The sequence below is a fragment of the Octopus bimaculoides genome, chromosome 16, assembly GCF_046866305.1.
Source record: "Octopus bimaculoides isolate indiv1 chromosome 16, ASM4686630v1, whole genome shotgun sequence".
Taxonomy (NCBI): Eukaryota; Metazoa; Mollusca; class Cephalopoda; order Octopoda; family Octopodidae; genus Octopus; species Octopus bimaculoides.
Window position 1 is genome coordinate 27,754,166 of NC_142943.1, and position 14,917 is coordinate 27,769,082.

At 36.2% G+C, this 14,917-nt stretch overlaps 1 protein-coding gene across 1 annotated transcript in view; it reads right to left on the reverse strand.

The window, feature by feature from the left end:
- LOC106874911 (leishmanolysin-like peptidase) overlaps positions 1 to 14,917 on the reverse strand; it is a 100,207-nt gene that overhangs the window by 42,149 nt on the left and 43,141 nt on the right. The window contains exons 4-6 of the mRNA XM_052973828.2: positions 9,083 to 9,194; positions 6,270 to 6,436; positions 5,068 to 5,173 (exon numbers count right to left, since the gene is read on the reverse strand). Coding sequence (XP_052829788.1) covers positions 5,068 to 5,173; positions 6,270 to 6,436; positions 9,083 to 9,194 — 385 coding nt within the window. The remainder of the gene's footprint in view (positions 1 to 5,067; positions 5,174 to 6,269; positions 6,437 to 9,082; positions 9,195 to 14,917) is intronic.

Consider the following 14,917-nt stretch of genomic DNA (forward strand, 5'->3'; position numbering starts at 1 on the left):
CTCCACCAACTATTCTTCCTATATGTCTGTGCACACCTTTGAATGCAGTGTATGCCAAAAGGATTGCAAATCCAACGGAAGCTTCAAGAGACATTTTAAGATCCACAAAGAGCAGAACTTATCTGCAGGTCTTGGTGGTCCAAATCGGATGTGCAATCTATGTGGGTTTCTTTTCAGAACATTGTCTGGTTTAAAAAGCCACATCAGATGCGATGATGGTGCTAAGGTGTAGGTACAGGAGCTGGTCAAACTCTGCATAAGGAGTAAACAACCACCATATACATATATGTATATATATTCCTGGCACTCTGTTGATTATGACACCAAGTGTTTCAGTTGATCTGATCAACGGAACAACTTTCTAGTGAAGTCAATGTGCAAATGGCTGAGCACTTCACAGACACATGTGCCCTTAATGTGGTTCTCAGGGAAATTCGGTTGGACACGGAATATGACAAGGCTGGCCCTTTTAAATGCAGGTACTCTACTAATTTTGACTAGGTGAATGGACTGGAGCAATGTGAAGTGAAGTGTCTTGTTGAAGGACACAGCATGCTACCAGGAATCAAAATCATGAACTTATAAATATAAACCAAGTGCTATAACCACTTAGCTGTGTGCCTTCATATACATATAACGTCATCATTGTTGTCATCGTTTAACATTCGCTTTCCATGCTAGCATGGGTTGGATGGTTTGATTGGGGACTGGCAAGCCAGGAGGCTGTACCAGGCTCTAATCTGGTCTGGAAAGGTTTGTACAACTGAATGCCCTTCCTAATGCCAACCACTCTGAGAGTGTAGTGGATGCTTTTTGTGTGCCACTGGCATGAGGGCCAGTCAGGTGACACTGGCATAGGCCCATACTTGAATGGTGCTGTACAACAAGATTGAACCTGGCTCTATGCAGTTGTTAGATGGAATGTTTAACTCTGCACTTATTTTTGCATCTCATTTCATTATAAGAATAACCATTTTGCAAATCCAGTTAGTTGTAGTTAAGATAAGCTAAGCTGCCAATATTGGCACCTCAACATTCTATAAGGAAATTAAATAAAGAGGTTTATCCAAAATTCACCAAAAGTGATTCCAAGTAGACAATTTGGCACTGGAAGACATCATTGCTTTTAACACATTTTCTTCACAGAAATTGTGTAATACACCTTCTGTTTCTTTCTTTATAACATTAATAGTGAATGTATATTATATAATTCCATATACATACACACACACACACATCAAGTAACACATACAAACCATCTCATATACACACTAGCAAATCACACACACTGACACACACACGTATGAACAACCAGATTATAATAAAGCTGAAAGATTCCCTTTATCCTTCTATCAAACTAATCTTTAATATTACACACACACACACACACATATGTGTATGTGTGTGTGTGTGTGTGTGTGTAATCATATTAGAAACTAACTAAATAGAATGAAATATGGTGAGGGTGGTGGGTGTAGGTGTAGTGGGTAAGATACATACATGATGTTGTGGTTAATTTTATTATTATTATCATTAGCATACTTTTTTTTATATTTTATTTTCTCTCTTAACGAAGCAGAAGTTTGGCAAAATCTTGGTGCTTCTGATTGCATTGGCAATATAACACACAATAACAACTTTGGCATGCTTTTTTTTTTTTTCTTTATCAGTTGAGGACCTAATACTAAGGACTCAGAAACAAGATGCCAATCAAACTACAATGGTTCTCAGAAAGAAAAAAAGGGGAAAAAGAATGAAAGAAAGAGAGCAGATCTGAAACACTTCCAAAATAATTAAACGAATAAAATCTTCTTTCAGGTTTAATGTGACCTGGAGGTCAAGAGTTTTTAAAAGCTTCCTAAACTTGTTAGATTAAAATTCTAATGTATGCTGTAGATTACTGTTTAAAATGGTGTTAAAGCAGATTTTACCAAATAGATGGTGAAAAATTATCTTAGACATGATAATAATATAATCATAAGAAGACATATTTCTCGAAGAATGATACTAAATAATGACCTTTTTGCTAAAATTCGGTAGCAGCCTGATACAAAATTATAAAATAGATAATTTGATCAATTCATAAGTGAGAAAGGATTCTGGGAATTTGATTGACAAAGGAGATTTTATTATTTTTTTTTTATTTCTCTTAAAATTTAATTTTCTTTCCAAGACAAAAATCCTGTTTTATTTTGCACATTTATCCTGTTTTTCATTTCTTTCATATCAGATATTTTCTGAATGACAGTTTAGTCAAGAAATATTAACTTTTTGATTTTCTGTCAAATTTAATGCAACAAGAAATGTTTTTAACTTGTTTATAAATATTTTTGCTTTTATTTTCTTGTTTTTTTTTCAACTGATCACTTGTATACAATACTAACTTGTACATCAAAATTTGCTTAATGTAGAATATACATTATTGTATATTCTATGATATTATGTAATACTGGAGTTGTACTTGTACTTTTTTGGCAAGCGACTTGCAGAGATGCAGAGGAATTGGGTTACTGACAAAGAGGTAGAAATGTAAATGCGCAAATTCTACAAAGTCAAGTTTGCTTTTCATCTTTTTCAAGGTTGATAAAATAAAGTCAAATAATGGGGTCAGTGGTATCAGCTAAGCCTCTTCCTATATAATTGCTGGCCTCTCCTTAGATTAATACCCACTGTTATTATTATTATTATTATTAAGGAAGCAAGCTGGCAGAGTTGTTAGTATGCTGGACGAAATGCTAAGCAGTATTCCGTCCGTCACTATGTTCTGAGTTCAAATTCTGCTGAGGTCAACTTTGCCTTTCCTCCTTTCAGGGTCGATAAATTAAGTACCAGTGAAACATTGGGGTCGATGTAATTGACTAGTCCCTTCCCCATAAATTTGAGGTCTTGAGCCTCCAGTAGAGAGTATTATTAGTATTATAGACTTTCTCTATTCCCGAGCATTAAACTAATACATCCATTTGTTGTTTACACCACCTGTCTTCATCGGTTGTTTTTTTCGTAAATTCTCCCACATATATATATATATATATATATATATATATATATACATACACACACATATATATATCAAAATAAATAAATTAATTAATATATATTTATTAATTTCTTTTTTACTTTCTTTGACAGTTGTTTTGTTCCAGTTCCTCAAACAATAACAGAAGTAATTTTCTCTCTCATGCTCAGAGATGTTTTTCTTTTTCTTTTTTTTTTGTTTCTTTTTAGTTCTCTAATCAATTCAAAATATTTTATTCTTTTCTGTTTCATTCATATTCTCAAAGCTATCATAATCATGGTGAATACTTTGAAACACAAATAACTTCTCCATGGACAAGCTTCATAACCAGTAGAAGCAGTGCTGAGACCTCAAGCATCACATGCGTGCACACACACACAAATAATAATAATAATAATAATAATAATAATAATAATAATAATAATAATAGTCAACATTTAATTTAATTTGAACACCCATAAATGTTTTGATGACACCATCCGAAGTGTTCTGGTGGCGAAAGCATTAGAGGAGAAGATTCATAGCAGGATTTTGTATTGCCAACACATTTATTATTGGAAGAAAAAGGAAATTTCCCAGACATCATATGAATTAGTGAATGTGTTTAAACCATAGAAAATGACATCCATAAAACCAGAGTAAGAGAAGACTAGAAAGGAAAAGGAGAAGATTACAACTGGGGTTAGATGGGTAAAGAGAGAAATAGCAAAGGATGAGAGATGAGGGACAAGAAAATAGTCTGGTGAACGATGGAAATAGAAAACCATGAAAACAATAACAAAAAATATAATAAAATTCTCTGGGATTATCAAGAAGGATCAAAGTGTTTTTTAGCATGCAGATTATCTCATGAGATGTAAGGATTATTTATTCATACTGTTTCGAATTTTTCAAGCATTATCTCATGGCTTCAAGATTTTAGTGATGAGATTGTTTATTTTTACAACAACATTGTAGGTTAGGTGTGAGAGGTCACATTTGGCCAGTTTGCACGTAAAATAAGTAGAATGTTTTGGCTGGATATAGTCAGATTAAATGCTAAACACTTAAGAATGGATGCCCCGTCATCATCATCATCATTATCATCATCATCACCCACATTTTAATGCCGGGATGCCCATCCTATTGCCACTCCCCCCACATGTTTCCAAGGGAGGTAATAATCTCCCTGTCTACCAAACAACTGCCCAGACATGTTTTATGCAGTGAACTAGAAACAAACAAGACCATCTAAGGACTGTGTTTGTTCAGAGAGATTGTTCAGAGAGATTGCACACTCACACACATGTACATGCACGCATGCACACACACACGCCATGTTTTCTGGAATGCAATTCAACATAGCATATCATGTAAACATGTGATGTACGCATTCAAACAACCTTACTATCTAAATCTTGTTGCATAACGCATATACAGGGTTGCCAAAAAGTGGGTTTACAGTTATCACGTAGGCACTTTAAATTTCTTTTAAAACATTTTATTACATTTAAATTTCTAAAGCATTTGAAGAGGCCAGGATAATGCATGAAAGACTCAAAAGAGATCTAAGGAAGAATGTAACAATCGAGAAGGTGAATGACAATGACCCTTTTGTGTGCACAGTCTGTGACAGACCATACCTTTCTTTTGCTGGGCTCAAATCTCATTTGCAAACCCATGGAAAATGAACCTCCACCAACTATTCTGCCTATATGTCTGTGTACACCGTTGAATGCAGTGTATGCTAAAAGGTTTGCAAATCCAATGGAGGCCTCAAAAGGCATTTTAAGATCCACAAAGAGCAGAACTTATCTGCAGCTCTTGGTGGCCCAAAACAGGTGTGCAATCTATGTGGGTGTCTTTTCTGAACATTGTCTGGTTTAAAAAGCCACATCAGATGCCAGGATGGTGCTAAAGTGTAGGTACAGGAGGTGGTCAATCTCTGTATAAGGAGTAGACAACCACCACATATATATATATATATATATATATAAATATTTACATATGAATATGCTGAAATAGAAAGGAATACCAACACTTAGTAAAATCGTCAATAAACCGATACTTACCAATGCATGAAGGATTTCATGTTTAATAGTTGACAAAAGCTGTTTGGTTTGCTGTGGACTTGTTGATAGAAAATATGGACAGATACTAAAATATCCAGCAACAGGCCTAGAGAGAGGATTTATGAAAACATAATTTACAAAATAATAAGGAAGAAAGAAAAGAAGGAAAGAGAAGAAAAAAGAAAGAAAGAAAGACAGGCAAGCAGGCAGATATGACTGATGTAATGCTAGATAATTAGACATTGGATAACAGAGACTTTGGAGGTTAGGATTAGAAACAAACAAAAAGCTAGGCAGACTTTAAAAGACACACACAGAATAACAGCTAACACAATGATAGAGAGATACACACAGAATGTCAGACAGATATATACAAGATGATAGACAGATGCAGAATGCTAGACAGAGACACTAATTGATAGACGAATATACAAGGATAGACAGAGAGACTGAGGTAGAGAGGAAGAGAGAGAGAGAGAGAGAGTGGGAGGGAGAGAGAGAGAGAGAGAGAGAGAGGTAGGGAGAACATTGATAGACAGAAGTGCAGCGTCATTTCCAAGAATGTTTTAAATCAAGGCAAAAGGAAAAAGCGTCAATGTCCAAGAACAATAAATAGGCCAGTTAAGTGTTTTTGTAGAATTGCAAGCTTCTTCCAAAGATCTGGATAAAGTCCTGTTATCCAATTTAACAATTCACAATTAACAGATTTTTTCCCCCTAACTTCATTTAGTCTTTTTTTTTAACTTCCTAATTAAATTGCTCTCGAAATAATTAAAGCATTTTTTTCAATTATGTGAGCAGATGTTGCGATATCCTGCTTTAGTAATATTCATTGTGGTATTTTGAAGAAACTTTGTAAATTATAAAGGAAAAAGAACAAATATGAGAGAGAGAAAGAGAGAGAGAGAGAGAAGTGACAACAAAAAGTATGGACAATAATGAGAAGGGAGAGAAAAATAAGGGGAGTGAAAGGAGAAGGAGGAGAAAGAAATAAAGAGACAAGACAGGAGGAGGAGGAAAGTGAAAGTAGACAGAGGGAAGAAAAAGAAGAAGGAGAGAGAATCAATGATGAAAGGGAAAAGAAGAAGAAAAGAACTAAAGAAGAGTGTGCCTGATTGAAGGGTTGGTGCTTTGTGTTGTTTGTTTGTTTTTATGGCATTAGTGTGAAGTGAGGTTGATGTGGAAGGTGTTCCATTCCTTACCTGTCTAGAGCTCTTTCTTGTTGGCAGTAAGCTGCATAGGCAACTGTGTTCCCATGGCGACAACGTTCTGAAGAGAGAGTAGCTACGTAAAGGATGAAGTCAGCATTGCTGACCCCAGGACCTCTTCTACCTTTGCTGCTTTCATCACAATCAACACAAAAACATGTCTGCAAACAAAAACATTTCATCGAAGACATTGTATAATATTTAAAACAAATACATCCTAAAATCAGATGAGACCCTACCAAGAAGTCTTTCAACCAGGGCTTCTCAACCATTTCTCTGTCTACAGACCCCTTTGATTACTATTTTCTTCTGGTTGACCGCCAAAGCCAATCAATGTTTAGAAACTAGTTTTATAGAAACTTCTTTCCAAATTCCTATGTTGTCTTTCACACATTAATTTGTTTAGGCTGAATTTTGTAAAATGTAGGAGAAAGACACCTAGCTGTTTCTTGCAATATTTACCAATACATACATCATCATCATCATCATTGCTTAACATCTGCTTTCCATGCTGGCATGGGTTGGACGGTTTGACTGAGGACTGGCAAGCCAGAAGGCTGCACCAGGCTCCAATCTGATCTGGCAAAGTTTCTACAGCTTGATGCCCTTTCTAACATCTACAGCAAATTTTTTTCAAGGTGCCCCAAAACACTATTATGGATCCCCAGTTTACTATTTTGTTGAGTGGATCCCCAAAATCTTAGATGGACCCTCTGGGGTCATATGGACTCCAGTCAAGAAGCCACTACTCTAAACTATTCTTCTATCTCCGCATTTTTTTTTTTACCAAAAGATCTTATTTAAAAAAAAACATTTTTTAAAAAATTCTTAGTCATGTGTGGAAAGTAAAATGAAAAAACACCTGTACCCATGATCCTTTCTGAGGCTTCTGAAACAAGTGAGAGGGAAAGAGGAAACAATCTTCACACTGCAACCATGTGGTTTGGGGTTCAATTCCACAGCACAGCTCCTTGAGCAAGTGTCTTCAACTGTGGCCCCAGGATGACCAATGCCTTGTGAATGAATGGAGTGGAGGGAAACTGTATGGAAGCCTGATACATATCACAGTATCAACAAGACCATCAGATGCTGTTACACATTGCTAATCCCAATGCACTTCCAATTCTGTTTTTATTGTGCCATTTTTTTCCAGCTTGGCCCAAATTGCTGAACTAGACTGTCTTCCCATCATCGTGGAAGCTGTCCAAGAGGCCTCTTCTGATCTCTTGGCTACCATCCAGTAACTGCATAAGTCCACATGTAGTCTGTGAACCTTCTAACATGTTCAGCCCAGTAAAACTTGTGCTTTTCAAACTCTGTGATCACACACACACACACACATGCATGGATGAATGCATGCACACACACACACACACACACACACACACACACATACATACATAATACATAATACATGTACAAATGTGTGCATGCATATGTTTCTCTGTCCCCCCCTCCCAACCGTTGCTCAACAGCTGATGCTGGTTTGTTTACATCCCTATAACTTAACATTTTGGAAAAAGAGTCTGAGAGAATAAGTGCCAGTCTTTGAGAAAAAACAAGTACTGTGGTTGATTTGTTCCCCTTAAAATGATTAAAACCATATCAGTCGCTTAAACCCCCTTTGTTTTGAGAGACGGATTAAAGTTGCAGGCACAGGAATGGCTGAGTGGTAAGAAGCTTGCTTCCCAACCATATGGTTCTGGGTTCAGTCCCACTGCGTGGCAACTCTATAGCCTCAGGTTGACCAAGGCCTTATGAGTAGATTTGGTAGACGGAAACTGAAAGAATCCTATTACAGTTCTATATTTAAGAGATGAGGAATTATGTACCTTATTTACATTTGATGGATATTTGTCCTCATCTTGTTCGAAAACACCACAGAAACTAAAAGCAGCAGCACATACGCTAGGACAAAACAACCTCCTAAGCAGACCCCAGTATCCCCATCAAGTGTGGTTAAGACAGTTGCTTCCCAAACACATAGTTTCAGGTTCAGTCTCACTGCTTACCACCTTGAGCAAGCATCTTTTACTGCAGTCCTAGGTTGACCAAAGCTTTGAGAGTGGATCTGGTAAATAGAAACTGTGTAGAAGCCAACCATATATGTATGTGTGTGTGCGCATGCATGTGTGTGTGTGTGTGTGTGTGTCATTGTCTTTGTATATTGTGATAGCTGTAAATGAATATCACTGTCATACAAACAGTGTCTTTCATTTCCAATATTCAGTAAAAACATGTCTGGCCATGGGTAAATGCTACCTCCCTTGGAAACAGGTGAGGATTGGTGACAGACAAGGCATCCAGCCATAGAAAAATTTGCCTCAATAATCTTTGTCCTACCATGCAAGCAGAGAAAAGTGGACATCAAATGAAGAGGATGACTGTGCTCTGACCGGTCTGATCTCCAATTATCATCAGATGTTTTATTCCTAGATATATATATATATATATATATATATATATATATATATATATATATATATATATAATACTAGGCTGGATTTGAACCAGGAACCTTTATCTCTAAACTAAGGATAGTAATGCTCTTATCTCAGGCCACTTATGAATGAACATATCTAACGATGATGCTAATAGTCTGGAAAGTTAAAAATTTTATTAACCACCACTGAGAGATTTAGACCTAAGCCAATCAGTTAATTAATTAATACAACAGGAGAGAATGAAAGAGAGGAAGAAAGAGGAAGAGAGTATTAAAAGGAAAAAAAAAAATGAATAAATAAAATTCCTTTTATTCTCACAAAGTGTAAGGTAGAGCAAGTATAAAGTAAAGCAGTGATTATTACCTCCAGGTGTTCCTCAGGTATGGTGATGTCACCACAGATTGTTTTTTTGTCACATTCTCCTCTGCAAAATAGTGTTTGGTTTTCGTAACCTACCTTCCCTGATTGGCATTTCCTGGAATAAAACAGCAGAATTAAAGATTATTGGCTGAGTCAAGACAATGGCCAGGCAGGTTAGGTATTATTGAACTACTGGGACGAGAGTCAAGAGTTTGACTCTTTTTCTGGGATTGGATGTTTACGTCTGTTTTAGCGAAGACAGAGATACTGTTTACAGTCATGTTTGCTTGTTCGTTTGTCCATGGACAAGATATCTCAAGAACTGCTGGATGAATTCAGATGAAACTTTCAGGTATGTTTGGCCTCGTGACTGGCACAAACTAATTAGACTTTGGGATCAATCCGGTACCGGACAAGGATTCTGAATTATTTTTCCAGTTTTTTTAATTAATTTTTGAGAACAGTCGGGTTCGTTTTTAGTATTTTCATTTGTGAGAGTAGTAGAGTTTATTTCAGATATTCTCATTTTAAAAATCTTCTCTGGCTAATTGGTGAGAGGACATTGGTGTTGCTTTGGTGAAGGTTTGTACTGTCTGAATGCTCTTGTTAATTCTAAATTGCTTTGATCAATATTTGTAAATAATCAAACCCATATCAGAAATATAGCCATAAAAGGATTTCAAGAAAAAAAAAATAACAATTACATGGTATTGTTGTTGCTTAATCCTAAATAAACCATGACCAAGCAGACTTATTATCAAAGTCATTCCATCCGTGACTGTTCCAACTTTGAGTAGTAAGTAGGTGTGACTAGGGATTAAAACTGGAATGTAGATATAGCATATGGAAACACTCTACTGCATCACAACACCTTACTCCAAATTTTGGCACAAGGCCAGCAATTTTTAGGGAGAAGAGGCAAGTTAATTATCTTGACCCCAATATTTGACTGGTACTTTATTTTATCAACCCCGAAAAGACAAAAGATAAAGTTGACCTCAACAGGATTCAAACTCAGAATGTAAAGAGCCAGAAGAAATGCCACTGGATATTCTGTCCAACATGCTAGTGATTCTGCCATCTTGCCACCTTGCCATGATGATGATGATGATGATGATACAAGAACAAAGCCACAATTTTCTTTCTCTTTGCTTTTAGTTTGAAGCATGAGGTTCAGTCAACTGGATTACATCGAATACTTGAATGATGCTTATTTCATTGGCCTCTACAATGATGAATGATAAAGTCAACCCTAGCAGGACTTGAACTCGGAATGTAAAGGAATGTAACTAAATATCAAAAGGAATTATATTCAACTATATTCTATTGACTCTGTCGATCCATTGTTACTGCTTTGTCCAGGTACGTATCAGGGATATCAGGGACTTTACATTTTTCCTTTTTTTTTTTTATTAGGCAACAAATTGATTAAACTATTCTCAGGATATCACGACACCTGATAACAACAGACACCAAAAGAATGGAGGATGAAGTCAGTGCAGCAAGATTTCATCTCAGAACAGTAAGTTCCTAGACAAGACATTATCCATCTATGATGCTCTCACAACAACAATATCAATAACAACAACAGAACAGAGACAATATAAACATTGCTATTTTAGTCAGCATCCAATTTTTTTTTTTAATATTTTCATCAGATATTATATTCTTCTTCTTCTTATCATCATCCTCATTATTATTATTATCATTATCATTATCATTATTATTGTTATTATTATTATTATCATTATTATCATTATCATTATCATCATTATTATCATTATCATTATCATTATTATTATTATTATCATTATTATCATTATTATCATTATCATTATCATTATCATCATTATTATCATTATTATTATTATAGGGTGACAAGCTGGCAGAAACATTAGCACACTGGACAAAATGCTTAGCGGTATTTCATCTGTCGTTACATTCTGAGTTCAAATCCTGCTGAGGTCAACTTTGCCTTTCATCCTTTCGGGGTTGATAAATTAAGTACCAGTTGCATACTGGAGTCAGTCTAATCGACTGTCCCCCTTCCCCCAAACTTCAGGCCTTGTGCCTATAATATAAAGGATTATTATTATTATTTTAAATTTAAAGTAAATATAGAGAATGTTAGCACATTTTTATATTGTACTTTAAGACATTGATGTTAAAACTGAATTTAATTTAAAGTGGAACATAAACACTGCCCTGCAGACATTTACATACAACTCACCTTCCACAAAAACACACACACAGTCACATACTTGAGGAATCACACATACACACACACACACACACACACATTCTGAAACTGAGAGAGAGAGAAAATATGTTTACAGAAAAATATATTAAGCGTTGAGCAATTTCCTTGAGAAAAAAATGCTAGTTGTTCTTTTTCCTTTCTTCATTATCTTAAAATATTTTTTATTTAATTTCAATAAAAGTCAATTTATAAACACATTCAACACAGATAAGATATAATAAAATTTTTTAGACAATTTGAATTCAGTTAGAATTGTTTATTTGATTGGTATGTAAAGATTGTATGGAATGTGTATTTAATGGATTCAGAGAGAGAAATAAATAAAAAGTGATAAGTGTTTGGAAACAGTCTTTGGAATAAGATGCTGAAAGACAAAAGAAAGAAACCCAAACCTCTCCCATTAACGAACTGGCATCTTATACTGACAAAAATAACAACTAACATCACCTGAGAAGTACTTCCATTTCATTTTTTTAGGAGCAAAAAAACATTGGCTCTAAATTTTGGCACAAGGCCAGTAATTTTAGGTGGGGGGTGGTAAATTATATCAACTCCAGTATATGACTGGTATTTATTTTATCATCCCTGAAAGGATGACAGGCAGAGTCAACCTTGGGGGAATTTGAACTCAGAATGTAAAATGAGACGAAATGCCACTAAGCATTTTGCCCAGTAATGGCTCTACCAGCTGACCAGCATAGGACCAAGAAATATGAAAGTTGTTTCCATTTTTGATTTGTCTTGGACATCTGGAATGGTGTAGCCAATGACTAATTGACACCACTATCGCTCATAACCTATATATCTACACACACATATATATATATATATATATATATATATATAAAAACAAATAATAAATGAGTATATGCATATATACGTACAGGTATGTGCATACCTACGTCTACCTGTATATATAGGTGCATATCTGGGTACAGGACATTGCAAACAAAACGTAGACAAGAAAATAATAATAACCAGAGTACAGAAAACACACAAGCCACATAGAGAACATTTTCCTTCATCAGCTACCCCCGTTTTAACACCGGCGTTTCGAAGAGTTGGGCAGGACGCATCGTTAAAACGGCTCTTCCCATGGACCGCAAATTAAATTTGTATACACAAATTAAACCTGTGCCATGGAGGAATGTAGTGGCGGACAAAAAAACAAGACAGGAAAACAAACGGAAAAGGCTATACAGCCAGATGTGAAAAATTATGTGTATATGAACGCTGTGAGGCACGAACTTGAAAGTGGGGACGAAGTAAGTTCGCGTGTTTGCTCGGCGATAGCCAAGGAAGAAAAGGATTAGTGACCGGAAGCATGTGATCATGCAGGGGTAAGGGAGAGAGAGAGAGTGGTAGAGGGAGAAACAAAGGGAGGAAGTAGAAGAATAGGTGAGCAACGAGAGAAAGAGAGGAATATAGTAGTACAGAAGGAAGTACGAGGGGGGAAAGAGAGATATATAATAGTAACAGAAGGAAGAACGAGAGGGGTAAAGAGAGATACGTAGTAGTAACAGAGGAAGAACGAGAGAGGGAAAAGGTGATAGAGAAAGAGATAGAGTAGAGTCAGGAAATATAAAGTTGAAATAACTACTTACAACATTGGTGACGCTGGCGTTCGGTCATGTAAAAACAAATAATAAATGAGTATATGCATATATACGTACAGGTATGTGCATACCTACGTCTACCTGTATATATAGGTGCATATCTGGGTACAGGACATTGCAAACAAAACGTAGACAAGAAAATAATAATAACCAGAGTACAGAAAACACACAAGCCACATATATATATATACGCATATATATATATACACACACACACACACATACATCCCTCATTTATATTCTCATCCTGTCCCTTGAGAGTATGCCCTGCCACATCACCATCGTCTCTCACCTTTGCCCCAGCTTGCACCCTCTCACTCTCTCACTCATTCTTGATCACTCTCTCCCTCTCCCACTTTCTCCATCTGCCTGGGGTAACCATGTATCTCCTCCACAGCAAGACACCTGTTTCTCTCCCTCTGCCATACTCCAGCCTCTCATCACTAGACACAAGGCCACCTCCTTCAATACCCCACCCCCAGGATCTTTGTCTTGCATTGTTGACCCTGCCAGTGTTGGTGCCATGTAAAACTCATCCAGTCTGCGCTGGTGAAGTGGTTAACATTAGGAAGGGCATCCAGCCATAAAATACATGTTAATACAGACAGAACCTGGTGCAGTTCTTTGGATTGCCAGCTCCAGCCAAATCGTCCGACCCATGCCAGCATGGAAGATGGATGTGTAAATGATGATGATGGCTGGCTCCACTTGAACAGACCTTGACAATGATGAGCAATGGTGAACCTATGCTGTGTCACTGCATGTCAGCAGGAACATATCACAAGTTTTTACGTGACACATGATGGACTTTGCAAAGCAATTCACAAAAACAAAACTTCCTGAAATATCATTATATAAAACGCTTATCTTTCAGCATTTTAAAATACATGAATGCTTTTATGTAACACTACAATAACAGGATTATTGAAGAGATTAACATTTGATATGCCAGCTTAAAAATACATTTGCCATTAATGACACAGAAGAGGAAGCTGACTAAATAAAGCCTTGTTTTTTTTTTTTTCTTTGTTGCCATTTAGTGTAAGATAAGCTGAGCTAAGACTTTAAACATGTGATCAATTATTGTAAAGGCAGTTGTAGCTATGGTGGTGGTGGTGGTGGTGGTGGTGGTGTAGATGTTTCACAGAGGTTTAGCTTCTAACTTGAACATTCTGATCTAGAACCAAACTTGCAAGTCTTGGTGGAGTGAAATGACCAATGGAGCCTGATCAGAAAGACTTGGTATAAAATGGAGAAAGACAAAAAAGATAAAATTGGAAACTGACCAGAGATAGTCTAAACCGAAGAAGAAGGGGGAAAAGAGGAAAATTCAATAATAAATAGAAATGAAGAGGAGAAAGGAAGTCAGTATTTCAGTTTGTGTAGCATGAAGAAAGTTCTACAGTTCTATATTTAAGAGATGAGGAATTATGTACATTATTTACATTTGATGGATATTTGTCCTCATCTTGTTTGTTGTTAACACAATGTTTCAGCTGATATACCCTCCAGCCTTCATCAGGTGTCTTGGGGAAATTTCGACTCTGGGTTCTCATTCCTAAGGTATTTTTCAATGTTATTATTATTATTATTATTATTATTTAGGTCGCTGCCTGGAATCGAACTCGGAATCTTTAGGTTAGTAGCCAGCGCTCTTAACCATGGGCATATGGCTTAGTGGTTAAGAGCGTGGGCTACTAACCCCATGATTCCGAGTTCAATTCCAGGCAGTGACTTGAATGATAATAACAATAATGATAATAACATTTAAAAATACCTTAGGAATGAGAACCCAGGTTCCAAATTTCCCCAAGACACCTGATGAAGGCTGGAGGGTATATCAGCCGAAACGCTGTGTTAACAACAAACAAGATGAGGACAAATATCCATCAAATGTAAATAATGAAGAAAGTTTTGATGTTTCAGGTGAAGTCTTTCTTTTATTTAGACATGGTAAAAAGA